Source organism: Triturus cristatus, chromosome 8 (assembly GCF_964204655.1).
Source record: "Triturus cristatus chromosome 8, aTriCri1.1, whole genome shotgun sequence".
NCBI classification, from domain to species: domain Eukaryota; kingdom Metazoa; phylum Chordata; class Amphibia; order Caudata; family Salamandridae; genus Triturus; species Triturus cristatus.
Genome location: NC_140591.1, coordinates 747,024,835 through 747,042,848, shown reverse-complemented (window position 1 = coordinate 747,042,848; position 18,014 = coordinate 747,024,835). Strand labels below are relative to the sequence as shown.

The window sequence follows — 18,014 nt, the reverse complement described above, 5'->3', positions numbered from 1 at the left end:
TTCCTCTTGATGTCACTATATCTGACGGCTCTCCATCAGCTGTAACTGCCTTGGGTACCCCGACGCTCCCTGAGGCAACCACTGGGGCAAAACAAAAAAGAAAGCCCGCCAAAGTTACTAGTGCCAAGAGGAAGCAACCCATCTGCCCTAGTGCATCTCGCTCTGGCTTGAGCTCATAGATACGTGCTCCCCCAAACCCCAAGACTGTTGTAGCCCACGTCCACACTCCAATTGTTGAACTCCGCCGCTCTATAAGTACTCAGACTGAAACTGACCTGTGTTTTCTAGAGAGCTACAGACATGGTGAAGTCGTCACTGGTCAAATTGTGGACACCGTATTTGAACGTGTAAAAGATGTATTTAATAGTCATTTTGCCTTTTTGAGGGAACAGTTGCTCCTCCCCCGCAAGGAGACAACAGACACGAATGTACCCACCCAGGACAGCCCCACAGTGCCAATTACGATTGAGAGGACAGATCTAGTTGCACCATCTAATAATGTGAATATCTCGCCCTATATGTCCAATCCTACCCCATTGGTCAACTCATGTGATGTTTGTAAGAAAATCAAAAAGTGTTTTGCGCCAGAGGGCACAGTTGCAGCAAACAGTATCCCTAATAATGGTAATGCAGATAGTATATCTGTTAATAACATGTACCGGACTATTACCCCGGCCCGTATACCTACTGCGGCGCAGATCAACACTCACGCAGTATGTAGTACATCACGTGATGGCGACACTGACACTATATCCTTGTCAAGCTCCACTGGTAGCAGGGAGGTGTCAAATCTGCCCCCGGCAGCCTGTCCTTATGTAGTGGTCTTGACAGGCGTGCCCCCCCTAAAGCCAAATCAAGTTGAATCATGGGACAAACTACGCCATAAGGTGTAGATTGGTTATCTAAACATAGAGGGTTTAGGGTGACACTCATTGACAACATCATTATGGTACGTAGAGTTGGGTGGGTGGGACAGTCCATAAATTGCATCAAAGGGGACTGCATAGTTATCAAGTTCCGCAATCCGTCAGTGGTTAAACCACTACTAACGGCACAGGAGGACCTTTCTAATATAATCACCAATATATGGACTTTACCTCTGGGATATTTCTATAAGTCTCCCTTGGGGGCAGCATTGTCTGAAGCGCCTCTTAATGCTCCTCCTCTCTCCCTACACAACAGATTGTTGGCCCTATCGGGTTTGGACAGCCAGGATTGACTGTCTTCCCCATTGTCTATGTCAGCATTATCAGAGCCAGTGCTTTTTCAAATTGTGTCCCCAACGTGTGACCTGGATACCCCAACTGTTCTTAAGGTAGAATCCACTCTTAAAATATTTAGTTGGAATGTTGCCGGCTTGGCGTCTAAGATGAATTTGCCTGATTGGCTGGAGTTAGGTAAAAAACAGGATATTATAATGTTCCAGGAGACATGGGCAACAAGGAAGTTATTTTTGTAGGGATTTGAATGTTTTAACATCATAGCTTCTACCCCAAACTTTGGTCGGCCGGCAGGAGGCCTTTCAATCTGGATTAACATCATGGCTGGTGGTAGTGTTAGGGCCCTCTCTACTGACAGTGATGAATTTCAGGCTATAATTTACAAACGGGGGGCCTCATTTTGCTTAATTAATTATTATAATAATAATTTTGAGAATGTTCCTAACATGAATTTTACCAAATTATTCAATTTCATTTCCAAACTACAGATGTCTAAATGTGTCACTAACGCTGTAGGAATTTGTCTAGGGGGTGATTTTAATGTTAAGTTACCAAGTAGTATTTACTCAGCTATTCACCCCCCCAATAAGGGACCAATATTCAATAGGGGCGCTCAATTATTAAATCTTATAAGTACCAATAATTTTTTGGATGCGATGGAGCTTGCCGCAGGTCCCACAAGCGCCAAACACATAGAACCTACTTATAGAGGTAGGGGCTCGGCGTCTACTATAGATTTTATTTTTATCACGTCACCATTAGAGAACCATGTGTTAAAAGCCGAGGTAGTGCCCACAGTTTTTGGGGACCATAACCCCATTAACCTTACCTTGAGTTTTGCTCCCAGGCCGATCCTTGATAAAGAGTGTGGTGCAAGGGATTTGTCCCCCTCCACTGATAACCTTAGAGTGGTCTGGCGTGGTATAGACAATAAAGCCTTATTTGGCAGGATGGTAAGAACATACCCTGAATTAATCGATATTTGCTTATCTTATAAGGAACAAAATTCTAAGGCAGTTGACGCTTTCACACAGTTATGCGTGGGCGTCAAAACTCTGTTGTCTAGGCCTATTAAGGATGTACACCCGGGTCCAGGCTGGTTTAACGCGGACTGCTCTGCAGCTAATAGAGCTCTTCGTAGGGCGCTTGTTAATAAACCTAGAGATAGCTCTCTCATTAAATCCCTCAGACAACGCTACAAAATAGCTATCTCTGCTAGAAAAGAGGAAATTTTAAGAGAGCGTTGGGATAATCTCGCTTGGGCAGTCACGCTAAAAAATGGGAAGGATTTTTGGTTAGCGGTCAAAGACATGAGGTCCTTGGGACATCCCCTGACAACAATTAGTTGTAATATTACTAGTGAGGCATGGGAAGCTCATTTTACAAAGATTTATTCCGCTCCAGTCCCATCCATTGCAATTAATGAGTATGCAATCATCACCAGGGTTTTGATTAACCTTTCAGAAGTAGAGGAGGCTATTGATCAGAGCCTGAGCTGTAAGGCCCCCATCCCTGATGGTTTGCCCATTGATCTTATCAAAAGTCAGCCGGACGTTTGGGCACCTTTACTGTTGAATGTTTTTAATATTTTAACAAATTCCATTTTACCTTACACATGGTCCTCCAGTATTATCGTGCCGATTTTTAAAAAGGGAACTGCTCAAATCCAAGTTGTTACAGGCTGATCTCCCTGATCGATAACACGTTGAAAATTTTGGGGAGGGTCCTGTATAATAAGATTAGGTCATGGGCTGAGGTAGATCAGATTTTACATCCTTGTCAGTTGGGGTTTAAAAGTAACATCGGCACTGTTGAGCAGTGCCTCAACCTCAACTTGATCATTGGCAAACATAACATAGCCAAAAAAACACCTATATATTTAGCCTTTCTGGATCTCACCTCTGCCTTTGACTACGTCTACAAGTCACGGCTCTGGAACATCCTTTTAAATTACGGTCTGGACGAGCCCCTTGTACATTTTTTAGCCTTCCTGCATAAAGACCTTCGAGCCCGGGTGCACATTAGCAGGGATGGTGAGGTATCTAAAGACATTGAAGTCTGGAGAGGGGTTAAGCAGGGGTGTGTCCTGACCCCTCTGCTATTTATCCTCTATATCAATGACCTGAACAAATCACTAGTAACACTTACCCACGATGTCCCCTATATAAATGGCAACAAAATCCCGCCCTGTTATATGCGGACGACGCGGTGTTAATGGGCCGCACCCCAAAAGCTCTCCGCATTTTGGTCCGGGGTTTTGTTGACTTTATGGCCTGTTTGGACTTAAGAAACAACAACAACTCTCAACTGGTATCATTCGACCAAGACAAATAATTTGCATGTAAAAAACATTACAAAGGAGAAAAGGAAGACTCAAGAAGAGAATGATTTAAGAAAAAACATACTGTATTAAGTTAGGAAAAAAATTACTTACATAAAAACATATATAATTTTGAATAAACCAAAAAATGAAGCAGTAATAGCAGCACTGTACATACAGTAAATATACCATAAAGACAACCCGGACTTGTACTTGGTGCTTAAAGTGTATGTGACACGAAGACGGCGACGCAAGTGACAAGGTGAGATCAGCAAGGGACGGCGCAACGTGAAGTGAAAGTGAATAATGGAACGATAATTACAAGGTTCTAAATTCGATTTTCGACATTACAGAATTACTTATACATCAATTTGAAGAACCATAAAGCCATCAGTTAAGCTGAAAAGGTCGACGGCGTTTCGATCCTGATTAAATTGGGATCATCGTCAGGACAGGGTTGAATTATTCATCACAGTGCTATACAAGAAAAGGAGAACAGTATGAATGAATGAAGGAGAATTATAAGTTATAAGGGGAACGAGCTAAGGTCCAAGTTTTACCAATTGAGCAAGACGTGCAGAAGTGACGGGAAAGAAGGGCAAGGTGGGTGATGAGGTAGTGGAGGGGGGGGGGGGAGAAAAAAACAAAGAGCGGGAGAAGGAAAGGTGGAAGGAAGAAAAGGGGATAAACAATGTATTTACCTAAATAGATGAAGCTTCAAGGTTAAGGAACGTGGGAGAGAAGAGGTCCAAAGTAATGCTGTGAGGAGAGAGATAAGAGGTCTTTGAGTCATAAGGGCGATGTCGAGATAGAGGGAATTACGATGCTTGCCAGAACTAGTTACCTGGGACTCGGTAACGGGGAGCGGGGCGCTGAATCCAGAGGAGTAATCAAGGTCAGCAGGTCTGAGATAGCGAGATTGGACTCGTGGTCGTAAGGGCGTAATGACTGGTCAGGGGTCAAGAATTCTGAGGTGAGGAAGAAACTAAGAGTTAGCTAAACAGACAAACTGTGGCGGGATGCTAGGACTAATTAGCACACCGAAAACGTGAGAACTACCACTACTGTCCACTACCTCATCACCCACCTTGCCCTTCTTTCCCGTCACTTCTGCACGTCTTGCTCAATTGGTAAAACTTGGACCTTAGCTCGTTCCCCTTATAACTTATAATTCTCCTTCATTCATTCATACTGTTCTCCTTTTCTTGTATAGCACTGTGATGAATAATTCAACCCTGTCCTGACGATGATCCCAATTTAATCAGGATCGAAACGCCGTCGACCTTTTCAGCTTAACTGATGGCTTTATGGTTCTTCAAATTGATGTATAAGTAATTCTGTAATGTCGAAAATCGAATTTAGAACCTTGTAATTATCGTTCCATTATTCACTTTCACTTCACGTTGCGCCGTCCCTTGCTGATCTCACCTTGTCACTTGCGTCGCCGTCTTCGTGTCACATACACTTTAAGCACCAAGTACAAGTCCGGGTTGTCTTTATGGTATATTTACTGTATGTACAGTGCTGCTATTACTGCTTCATTTTTTGGTTTATTCAAAATTATATATGTTTTTATGTAAGTAATTTTTTTCCTAACTTAATACAGTATGTTTTTTCTTAAATCATTCTCTTCTTGAGTCTTCCTTTTCTCCTTTGTAATGTTTTTTACATGCAAATTATTTGTCTTGGTCGAATGATACCAGTTGAGAGTTGTTGTTGTTTCTTACATTATTACCCTATCTCAACGAGGTTTACGGGTTATGCTCCTGTTGTTTTTTCTGTTTGGACTTATGCACCAATTTAAAAAAATATTTTTTAATGGCGTGTGGATCAAAGAAGTAGTTTAATTCATCAATTGTTTTAGATTCAAACAGTTTACAAAGCACTCACACTTTCCCTTATTTAGGATTGGTTTTTGCATCAAACGGTCTGTGGGCTGACCATGTGGCCTACTGAAGGAGAAAGTTTTCCAATTCCACCAATATTATACTCGGTCTGCCTAAGCCTAGGAATACAGAGGTTGTATCTGCTACTGTTAAGATTTTCAAACTCCAATGTATTCCAACCGCTACTTATGGTGCAGAAGTAAGGGGATTTACTAGTAGTGGTAGCATCCAGGAAGAAGAGAACCAATTCTGCCGCACAATCCTGGGTGCCACCATTCCTTCCTCACAGTATGCTTGCCACTGCGCACTTAATTTGCCTTACATTGAAGACTATATTAAAGCCTGTCCCGCATTATTCTGGCTTCGAGTCTGGAAAAATCCTGCGGCCCAATTTACTATGGAGATTATATCCGATTGTCTAAAATGTGATAGGGGGATGGAAATACCTTGACTGGCCGCTGTTCACAAAAGTTTAATCAGTGTGAACCATGAGCAGTTATTTCTAAACCCTTTAGACCTTGGTATCATCAGTAAAAAATCTCTCAAAATGGCTTTATATGCATCTTACAGGAATGCTAGACATGATAAAGAGTCTAAGAAATCGTCTGTTGCCAGATACATGCGCATTGAGAATATTTCCCAAGTCCCGTCTGGCTACCTTCTAAAACCTATTAGCCGTTGGGAAAGGGGTCTACTTTTCCACTTAAGGATTGACACTATGAAATTTATGCTTTGTTTTCCACTGAGATATAATTTTAACCAGGATCATCTCCCTTGTCCCTGCAATAGCCAACATAATCAATCTATGCTGCATTTTTTATTCTTCTGTGGCTATTATCTGATACTTACTGAAAGGTTTTTGATACCCTATTTTAAGGAAAGACTTGTAATTGATTATAAGGCAGCTTATGGGAAGGTTATTGCTTTTGAAGATGATGAGCTAATTTTTCGGGTGGGCTCTTTCCTGAAAGCGGCTGTGCGTACTCGTAAGTCTATGTACCCCCCATGAATTTTTTAATTATTAATTTTAAACTCTTGGTATTTTAACACTCTGATGAATTGTTCCCCTTTATTATGTTTTCTTTTATGCACATTGTACTACCGGAGGATCCGTTTTTAATTGGAATCTTTTAATGTCCCCTCTGTCGCTGGTTAATTCTTATTGTGTATGTTGTTGCCTGTCTGTACTTTTATGGATATATATTTGTATCCTAATAAAGATATTGAAACGAAATGAAAAAATGTAGCTGAAATGTGGACTCACATTGTTGACAGCTGCTCTGTTCAGACATTAATGCTTTGCTGCTTAGACAGTGCTGAAATCAGGTCTTCTGGAGACCTTACTCAGCACTCCTCCCTCAGCTCCTGACAACTTTACAACAGTTACTAATATGTGTACCCTCCCTCTAGCCCCAAATTCCACCAACCTAACATCTTCCACCAACACTCTTTAATATCTAGTCCCGAGGACTCCCTCCACACACTACCAATGTGAACATAGGTATCTGGCTAACTGTGTTACTATTCCTGGTGTCTATGTGCAGAGCGGATAGTAGACAGGTCCCAAGCGCAGTCGCCGGTCAATCACATTGATGATCCCAGGTATCCGTGCTCCTTCCTACTAGTTACCAGGTGACCCAAGCAAGCCGCTCAAGCAGACACATTGTGCAGCTGCTGAGCCAGACAAGAAAGGAAGTTCAACGCCCCTGAAAAAACTAACTTAAAACAAACAAATCCTCAGAAGAGTGACAGCGGCTACAAAAATGTTTATATTGTGCAGGAACAGCCCTGCACGAAGAATCAGTCCGCATTGTAAATCTTTGTGAAATATCTGGCATGGTCTTGGTAGAAAAGGCCAGTGTTAGCCTAATTGAGGAAACCAGCCAATTAATGTGTCAAGGCAGCTCCTCTTCATGGTCCAGTGGTGCCAGGAGGTGCTGATATTGTGTGATGAATGTATTTTAGTGCGGCGATGCAGGCCACTACACTAAAATGCGCTAGCCTAACCCCTGATGTGTGGTACTTGGCTGACACTCAGAAGACCACGTAGAGAGCTAACAGAGCTCCGAGCACTAGCTCAGCTTGACTCATTGTGGATGATTACTGAAATTCCTTCTCCATGGCATGGCACACACCTAACACTGATCACTAACTGATGTGTTAAATAAAAATAAATAAAAATAAACAAAACACACCAGCATAGTGTGCTCTCCTCTTGCAGCACACTGCACTCACTGCGAGGGCACTCGCTGCACTGCAGGTCCTCATAGGAGAGTGTGCCCTGGCATGGTCCCTGGGCACTATAATATGCATGGCTAACGCAATTTATTATGGTCATGAGGACACCAGCATTAAAATGTATTAGTCTAATCCCTGGTGCATGGTACTTGGATAGCATTGGTGGCCCACACGGATCTGGGGTTGCTGGGTGGGTGGGGGAATAAGTGGGGTCTAAAAAGGATAAAAAAGAAAAATACGCTTACCTCCTGCCACGTCTCTTCAACATCATCTCTCCTTCATGTTGGGCCAAAGTCGCAGAACAGAAAGCACATCCAGGCACCCCGAGCCAATGGCTCCACAAAGCCAATCACAACACTGCAATGCAACATTGTAATTGGTCTGTGTGCCATAGTTCAGTGCTCAAATGGGAACTGGGGCCTGGGCATGTTCTCCACCCAGGCTGTAATGCAGCCTGGGTGGAGAACATGCTAAGTTTGCATGATTGTTTAGCCGGCCCTCTCTGGCCTGCCAAAGCGTCATGCTACTTCAGTGTGCCCACTACTCCCCCACTGCTGTGTTCTGTAAGCAAAGCAGCCCAGCACCGCTTGCCAAGCTGCCGCAGCAGGACAAAATACAATTATACTAACATCAAGTTATTATCACTTTATTTTTCATTTCTTTCAGTGCTTTAAAGCAGTGGGGCGACGCTCCTCCGCCTTAGTGGAGGAGCCGCCACTGCTTGGCATGACAGTGTTAATACTATACATACTATGTGTGAGACATCCAACACACCATGTTTCTGCCTAATACTCAGGGAGTTATAACAAAATGCCTACACCACAGTGCTGCCCAGGAATATGTGCCCCACAAATTGTAAGACTTCGTTAGCATTCCTTTTAGGTGCATTGATGGAGGCTCTAACACCAAGTCCACCAGTTCTTTCTCCTGACTTTTTTCTTACCCCATGCCTGCCAATTCTCCCTGGAACTGTGGTAAATAAAATTCATTACCGGGACTTAATTTGATACGGAAACATAATAAATATAGCTCAGTAAAATGAGAGGCAGAATCCGTGGTATTAGAGGTTCGGAATGGGCTTTATTCCAATGATCGATTATAATCGGTTGCTCCAAGTTCCGTCACCACGAAGGTTCAGGAAGTGAAGTACATACTTTATTGACAAGAAATGACTTTTATAGTACATACATTACAATGAAGCGAATGCAGTAGGCGTAACAATTGATAAGGAAAATGACGATTCATATGCGTAACCGAAAATGGGTGTAATAAGGAGTAAAAAGGAACATAATTGGTTATGATGTCATATATAGGTGGATCTATAAGATAATACTTGGCATAGATGCGCGCGCAGCAGCATGACGTGTGATTGACGTGCAACTAGGGGGTGAGGGGGACTTGACATTTAGCTCTACATGTGGAGACAAGAAGTCTGGGGGGTCAAGTCAACCTAATCCCAAATCATATCTAACATCCTATGTTTAAAGAACTATGTTATCCACAAAAGAAGGACTCTCGGACAGAATCTATTCTATACTGACTATACTGACTGTTAGTGCGTGTACAAGCGTCTAAGTGTCTACACTAGATGCGAGGGCGGAATCTTCCATAGTAACAAGGCTATGAATTACTTGCATAAAGACAGAGAAGCCGGGCCTTTGCTCGGTAGCTGGCAGAATGTTTACTTAAGCTACTAGACAGGAATGCATCGGGCAGGGAACGGAGCAGATAATTTCGAAGGTGAAATACAGTTCTTGGCAGGCAGCAAGCTGATGTCAGGCTTCGTGAGCCGCGCAGAGAATGAGACAAAGTTCATGGTCACAGATGCAGGCTCGGACTGGAGCTTTCAGAGGCAGAAGGCAAGAGAAGCTTGATGACAGAATCAGGGCCTACTTGCCTGGACTATAAAATGGCATAAGTGAACCATATAAAGGCGGTGGCCTTTCGTACTTAGGAATGGAATATCCGGCCCATTCATGGCGGATCAACAGAGGACATGTTAACGGTGGACGCACATGTATTTGCGTCTTCATAACTGGAACTGGAGGGAACATACATGTACTTGTAACATGCACATAGAACCGTTGGGGTCCAAGATAGGGGACATAACTGACCAGAAAAATCCATATTTCCACAGAACGCTGCCTGTTCGCTCCCCAATTTACCCAATCCTCCCCTCGAGTCTGGCTGCTTTCCATTTAGCCTGCAGCTTATCCAGCAGTCTGCGTGTTCTCTCCCAACGTCTGCCTGCTTCCTCTCACACTGCTTGCTTTCTCAGTCTAACTTCCCCCCTGAGTGCTCCTGCTTTCCCAAAGTCTGGCGATCTTCCCACATGTTCTGCTACTTTCCCCTAAGCTTGCCCACTTTTGCCCAGTCTGCCTACTTTAATACAACTTTGCTAAATTCTCCCAGGCTGCCCATTTCCCATCAGCCCGTACACTTTTTCTCAGTGTGCCAGTTAACAGTTCTTTTCTCCACATGCCTGTTATTACACCAATTCTGCCCTTCTTCCCTTTCGCCTGCCTGCTTTCCCTTAGTCTCCCTTTGTTCCCATGGATTGTCCACTCTTCTCTATGTCTGTCTGCTTACCCTTACACCTGCCCACTTCGCTCAGTGCGCTCAATCTCCACCCTGAGTCTGCTCAATTCGCTAACAACCTCCGCACTTACTTACAAGATACTAATTTTCATAGAACCTGCCTACTTTTCCCTCAGCCTGCCCTCTTTCCACCAATCTGCCTGCTTTAAATCCACTTCGCTCATTCTCCCCAAAATCTATTCATTCCCCATTAGCCTGCACATTTCCCCACAGCGTGGCCTTTTTAACTGCTTTGCCCCTTCTCTCCATTCTTCCACCAATTCTACCCTCTATCCCCTTATCCTGTCTACTTTCTCCAAGCCTCCGTTTTCCCCTCTGGTACATCTTTTCTCCTCTGTGTTTGTCGGCATTCCCCTCAGTTTTCTACTTCACTCAGTATGTCCAGTCACCACCCTGATTGTTCTCTGTTTGCCCTCAACCTGCTCGCTTTCCTCAAAGACCGCACTTGCCCACTTCCCCTCAGACTGTCTGCTTCCCTCAGAAATCCCACTCTTCTCTCTGAGTCTGCTCTTTTTGTTTACAGCCTGCACTCTTCCATCCACTGTGCTCATTCTCCAGCTGTCTGTCTACTTCCCCTGAGCTTGCTCACTTCCCTACAGACTGCCCAGTCTCCATTGAGTCTGTCCACTTTCCGCTAGGCCTACCTGCATTCGCAGTCTATCTGTTTTCCCCAGAAATCGTCGGTTTTCTTCTGAGTCTGTCCTAAGTCCCTCCCACTTTGCCTCTTTTTTTCTCGCATCTGCCCATTCTCCTCTGATTCTGTCCACTTTCCCCTGAACCAGACAGCTTTCCCCGGCGTGCCCGTTTCCCCCTTAAGTCTGCCCACTGTCATCTCACCTTGCCAGCTTTCCCCCAGCCTACTCATGCTCCTCACAAGTCTGCCTGTGTTAGCCCATTCTGCCCATTCTCCCATGATGATATTTTTGCCTAGTTTCCTCTTAGACTACCTGCTTCTTTCCGCTTCGGCTCAGGTTGCTTGCTTTCCCCAATGATCTGTTGTTTTCTGCCAGCCTGCTCGCTTCTCGACTGTCTTCCCACTCCCAAACCTGCCCGTGTTCACTCAAGCAAGCCTTTGTCCTCCAGGTTGCCTGCTCAGCACAAGCCTGTTCACTTTTCTCTCGGGGTCTTCTCTTTCCCACAGTTCTAAGCTCTCCCCCCCTAGTTTTCCGATTCTTCCTCCGAGTCTCCAAGCCTCCTCGAGAGTGAGTCACTGCTCTCCCTAGAATGAGTCCACTTTCGCCTCAGCCCACTTTTGCTACTTTGCCAATTCTCTCTCGAGCCTGCCCACTTTCTTCTCAGCTTGCCCACTTTCCTCTCAACTTGGCCGCTTTAACCGCAGTCTGTCCCTTTTCTGATATCCTCTAAGTCTCCTCAGTTTCCTCTTAGCCTAACCGGCTCCTTTCTCTCATTCTAACCCAAATCGGTCTACTTTCTCCGCAGTATGCCTAATTTCTGTTCAACTGTCCAGGCCACTTTATCGCAGTCTGTTGCTCCCCCTCTCGAGTTTTCGCATCCTCCCCTGCACTGTTTCTGAGCCTAGGAATAAATCACAGAGGAGGCCAGGCGGAGACACGTGCACAGGCTATCACTTGCTGGTCACGTGACGCACACAAATCCGGGTAAATAGTAGGAACTTGTGTTAGCCGCCAGACTTTAGGACGCATAAACAGCTCCTTTCAGTCTTTTGCTTTATAGATTTCAGCTGCTGATTAAAAGAGATATTACCCTTTTTTAAATTTTTCTCTATGTTTCTACTTTGACAGTATTGGTTAGGAGAAATCATTTCTAAAGTAAATAGCTATGCTAGATTTACATCTGCAAAGTCTTGAGTTGCCTACCTTCGAAGCAAGAAATCCATCTCTGTATTGAAGCAGCAGCTTGGGATACTGCAGATCTTCGGAAGAGCTCATGATGTCCATGACACACTGGCGCGCGTCTGACCGTTCAATGTCTGAGGGATTCATGTGGTGAGTAAACTGCTTCAACAATCATGGGCTAGGACTCCGAGCGAAAATGCGCATGTTACGCCTCTCATGGCCTGATGCCAGGCGCCTCTGCCAAACCCTTATTTTTAGGTCGAGCCTAGAACAGCGCATGCGCTGTTGCTTGACTTTTAGTAAGGGGGATTTTCAAAGTGCTGCCAGCTGCTGGCCTCAAGCCTGCGTGAACCCTTATTTTTAGGTCGAGCCTAGAACAGCGCATGCGCTGTTGCTCGACTTTTAGTAAGGGGGATTTTCAAAGTGCTGCCAGCCGCTGGCCTCAAGCCTGCGTGCATGTGCGCGTGAACATGCGCAGCCGCCATCTGTCTTTTCAAGAGATGTTTCGTATCCACTGGTATCATTACAGCGTCGAGAGACTACCACTGCCACCCCGTGGCCTTAAATAGCAACGGCATCTCCTGTACTTAAAGGCTTGCAGGTACCGGGTGTGTAATTCAGTGATATTATGCAATAATAAACATTGATATTATACAATAATAAACATTTTGCAATAACTATGTGCAGATCGAATTCTTCTCGGAAACCAATCCCTTTGTCAAGCCATGACAACCCCCAATGTGCTAAACAGTTTAATATTACTAAAGTTAAGATTGTAATTAACTAGTGTGCATATTTACATCTCGTAATTAAATCATGCGTAACAAGACAGCTTCATAAAAGTTCAATACATCAAGCGAGTACAGGAATCTAAGTCTAATAACCTATGATACAGAGCCACCTGATTCATCTAATCCAAACCAACGTAGACTTTCATCCGATTCGAAACCTCCGTGCATTTTATTGATTGTGTTTGTAATTAGCAGAGTTAACACCCAGTCTACTGTTCTGGGATGGTAGGGTGCCCTACACACGCCTACAAACCTCGAGTTGGAGTCATATTCATGTTTTCCACGAAACACATGCCTACAGGGGTTCAAGGGTTGCTGTGGGATTCCCAACATGCTCAGCCAAGCAGCATCAACTCTCTCTCTCTTTCACACACACAAGCTCTCTCTCCCTCTCTCACACACACATGCACGCTCTCTCTCTCTCTCTCCCTCTTCCCCTCTCTCTCACACACACACAGGCCCGCACACATGCACGCTCTCTCTCTCTTTCTCACACACACACAGGCACACATGCACGCTCTCTCGCACTCACACACATGCATACTCACACATGCAGGCTCTCTGCTCTCTTTCTCTCTCCCCCTCTCTCACACACATGCACGCACACATGCATGCTCTTTCTCTCTCACACACACACACGCACAAACACATGCACTCTCTCTCTTTCTCTCACACACACCCACGCACGGACACTTGCGTGCTCTCGCTCTCTCACACGCATGCATGCAAACATGCAAACTCGCTCTCCCTCTCTCACACACTACATACATACACCCACACACACGCTCTTTCTCTCTCTCCCTCTTTCTCACGCACACACACAGGCACTCACGCACACATGCATTCTCTCTCTTTCTTTGGTGTGTAGTGCTAAAGCACCATTGATTCCTGCTACGCACGGTAAGTCATTAATTGGTACTTTTATTATTATTCAAGGACCCCTTGCTCCCTGCCAGGCCTCCAGCACTGGTGACGTGGTGGGGGTAGTTACAGTTAGACCTTCACTGGTGCTTTTAGCTTGACTGTGGTATGATACAAGGAACCCTATGCTCCCTTTCAGGCCTCCAGCACTGGTGGCGTGGCGGTGGCAGTGTGCAGTGCCGAAGCACTTTTGACTTCTGCTATGCACGGTAAGGCATTTATTGGTGCTCACTGCTTTCAATAGGGCCATGGCTTGACAGAAGGCAGGCCTCTGCTCCCTGTCAAGTCTCCAGCAGTGGTGGTGCATCATTCATTCCAGCTACTCAGGGCTGGTGCTTGTTAATGATTCTCCTGCAGCTGCGGATTCAGCAGTGGGGGCAGTTGTGAAAGGCTAGGGTGGTGTGTGTGCGTTCCCTCACACCTTTTCCTGCTCTACTCCACGCTCCCCGCTTGTTCCTTGTGTGTATATTACAGAGGTCCGAAAAACACAGCATTTGACATACCTAAAAACAAGAAAAGATTGCATGAGAACCGGTGCCGCGGGGCGCCTTTCCTCTAATTGATTGGATCTACCCGCTCTCCCTACAACTCTCTCTCTCTTTCACGCACACAAGCTCTCTCTCTCTCCCTCTCTCACACATGCATGCATGCACACATGCACGCTCTCTATCTCTCTCTCTCACACACACAGGCACGGACACATGTAGGAGAGTAGGATCCGCTTCACATGTGTACCCCCACTTTTTGTTGGTGTTTCACTGTTTTTCGACCTTAGTCTGGTTGTGGCCCTGCTAATCAGGACCACAGCCTAGCTGCTTCCTTTCTAAAATAGTTTTCCATGTACATTAGGTACATATCTAATTGGATTCTGGAGTGCCTTATAAGCCCCAAGTATGTGGTATACTATGTACCTAGGGCATAGGTACCCCAGAGGCCTACCAGGGGCTGAAGCATGTATTATGCCACCCCTGGGAAGCACTCCAAAATGGCACCACAGGTCTGCTACTGCAGCCTGGGTAGGGGTGTGCTTGCACCCCTTACAGTGGTATAGGCTACCTATATCCACATATATATACAGACACATATAAACCTATAAGCCACTCCTATGGCAGGCCTTGACGATCCTGAAGGCAGAGTGCTTGGTTTTGTGTGAGAGGGTGCCCAAGCATGAGCTGAGCCCCTCTGCAGCTTTCGGAAATACTTCCTTATGGCTGTTCTGTGATACAGCCATACCATATACTCTTAAGTGCATTATAACCTCGCGGTGAGTGCTAACTTTGGAATGGCTGCATCCAAACATGCTGTGTTTGGTGTCAAACGCTTTGGAATACTACCCCCCCACCAGTTCTGGCGGCGGGGGTAGAGTTCCACCCTTCTAGAGGGAGAGACATGTTCACACTGGTCAAACCCGGTAGGACTTTTTTTAACGAGACTATCAACAAGGGCAGAACTGTGCGTATTCTGTACAGCACACGTCCGACAATGAGAGTTCAAATGCCGGTAATTCAAACTAGGCGGTACGACCCATCAGGTTTCGTTACATGTTCTAATAACACCCTGATATTCCAATTGCTCAAGGATTTCCGTGACGTGAGATCTAGCTTCGGGGCGCATGGGATATTGGGGCTGCGGCTGGGGCATAGACCGTAAAGGAATCTCATGGCTTGGAGACAATTTATCCCACACAACCTGAGTACGGTACAACGCTGGAGCAAAGCACTTGAGCCCACTCTTCGGCAAACCTTTCAGTGTGCTCCTTTGGCACTGTGTCCGCAAAGGACAGGAGGATTACCTCCTCCCCTCTAGGAGCATCCAAAATGAAAGCCGGGGGCCAGTCCACCTCCGCTAAGAGAATATCATAGGAAGAGGTCAGATTATCCCAAAAAATCCCTTGTATTGTACGTTGTATGTCACCTTCAATTAAGAGGACTATGTCATATAGTCTGTCAGGGGGAGCCACTCTAGTATCAGCAGTTTCTACAGTTATGAACGTATCAGTTGCTGTCGCCTCCAGATATCGAGCAGCGTTAGTACCCATGTCAGGTTCCGAAGCTGCGTCCTCACTATCTGTTGACGTGCAAACTCGTCCTGCTTGCCTTTACCGTCAGACTGACGGGGTTGCTCACGTCCTTGTGGGGCACCCCAACCTTTGCCATGTTCTCCGCCACCGGACTGTGAGGCCGATGTTTCCTGTGAAGAACGAGGAGAACGTTGTTCATTAACCTGAAATCTGTCAGGTGACCTAACACTAGTGCGATCGAGCAAATCGTATGTGCGTTCACCAGTCGCCTGTACCGGTGACGCAGGACGAGACCCCTGTTTCTGTTGCTGCTTTCCCTGTTTCTTTGTTTGCCAATTTTGTTTAGGAAAACTTGGACGATCGTCTTTGACGGACGAACTCACCTTAGTTTGCTGTTGTATGTCTGGAATGACAATAGTAGGCTTAATCTCCAAACTACTGCGGCCAATAGTTCTATAAGCCTCCGCAATAATTTTAGGCAACTCTATGGGCTTATCGAGTTCGTCGACGAGGGCTAATCCATTCGCCACTTGAAAGTGTACCACATCTCCCTTGAGGTTACTAAGGATGAGAGAGGCCACTACGTCGAACACACTGACAAGCTGCATCACCAACTCGACTGCCGACTCCAGACCGTGTTGATCTTGAACACGCTTGATGACGGAGGGAAGCACTGCCATAGATGGGGTGCCTGAGGTCGAGGCTCATCTTGCCGTGCTAGTCTATTGTTTCAGTCATGCATGCATTAGGAACGAGTCCTTTGATCCTGCAATCAAGTTTCCGATATTGCTCTTTACACTCTTTTCCAATCTGTTGTGCATCCTTGTTTTTCCTTTGCATCTGTTCCTGTCCCTTCTCCTAATTCGTTTAGAGTCGGAATGGAATGTGCTTAATGTGGGGATAATGTGCTTTTACAGTTGGGAACCGGCAATGCTGCTGTAATTATGTTCCGCGCTTCTGAAACATGAATGCGACCCTTTTGAAGTTTTACTGTGGGAACTGAGTTGTAACCTTTTGTTTGCCATATTGTGCAATGACGAAAATGTGTATAAAAGGAGCGATCCACTTTTGCAAATCAAAGCAGTCTCTCAGAACCTACACGTTGTGTACTTCTTACGATTTCTGTATCCCTGCAGTAAATAAACGCTGATCTTTGACGCCGCAGGAAGTGTCCCGTGTCTCTGTGTTTTGTACGCCGGAACAGGTAACCCACAAAGGTTTCAGGTGTTGTCCCCTGGCACCGCTGGGCCTTAGAATAGCCCAGTCCTTCAGTTGGCGCCCAACGTGGGGGCGACATCAGCGGTACCGGTCCAAAGCCCGACGATCGTGAGGAACTTCGTGTGAAATCTCCGAGGGAAGGTGCACCCCGCTTCATCGATCCAGTTGTCGAAATAAGTGGCCCGAAGACTTTTCCCGCGAAGATTCCCGCCTCTTGACGGCTGTGACGGACTGATGCCCTGACTGTCGACCTGTTTTGGCGCCTGGCATAGTCCTTTGTACGGTGAGACGATAGACGGGCCTTCCTGGTGACACCATTGCTCTTTCAGTTAAGTATTTGTGGGTCGCTCCCAGAGTCCATGGTTTTGTAGTTCCTTTTTGGGACGGTTACTTTGTTGTTTGCATGGTTCCATTGCATTTGTGGTTCTTGGTTGTTGGTTCTTAGTTGGTGGGTTTTATTTGACGATTGCAATTGCCAAAAACCGAGGGTCTTGCATTTTTTTGCGAGGACATCGTAATTCGATAGCCCTTGAAGTTTGTAAACTCGGTTAGTGTGCACGATGCCTGGCCGTAGTACTTTGTTTGGTTTCCTTAAATGTTACAGCACGGATTCCTGACTGGAGGATTCATGTCCGATACCTCCAGTTGAAACTCCAATTTATGAGCTCTATAGTCGCCACGGAGTAGGTCCTATCGTATATAATGAATATTGGATTTGTTACACTAAAAATGATGGTGTTCTTAGTTGGCCATCACATGGTAGTTTCGAAACTGCAATATTAGATAATCTTGAAGCTAAATTGTTTAAAAAGAAGGCTAGGCCGGCCATGTTTGATTCCTTTCGGTTATGGCGTAAAGAGGCCAAGCAGAAAGAAATCAAACAGATTAAGAAAAATAAGAGAGAAGGTGTTATTACGGTGATGCGAAATGCTGAACAGTATCAGCGAGACAAAGACGAGAAGGAGCAGGAAGTTTGTGCTAGACT

At 45.4% G+C, this 18,014-nt stretch overlaps 1 protein-coding gene across 1 annotated transcript in view; it reads right to left on the bottom strand.

The window, feature by feature from the left end:
• Positions 1 to 12,181, bottom strand: part of LOC146805016 (acetylserotonin O-methyltransferase-like) — a 498,405-nt gene extending 486,224 nt beyond the window's left edge. The window contains exon 1 of the mRNA XM_085620449.1: positions 12,101 to 12,181. Coding sequence (XP_085476575.1) covers positions 12,101 to 12,181 — 81 coding nt within the window. The remainder of the gene's footprint in view (positions 1 to 12,100) is intronic.
• Positions 12,182 to 18,014: the final 5,833 nt, after the last annotated feature.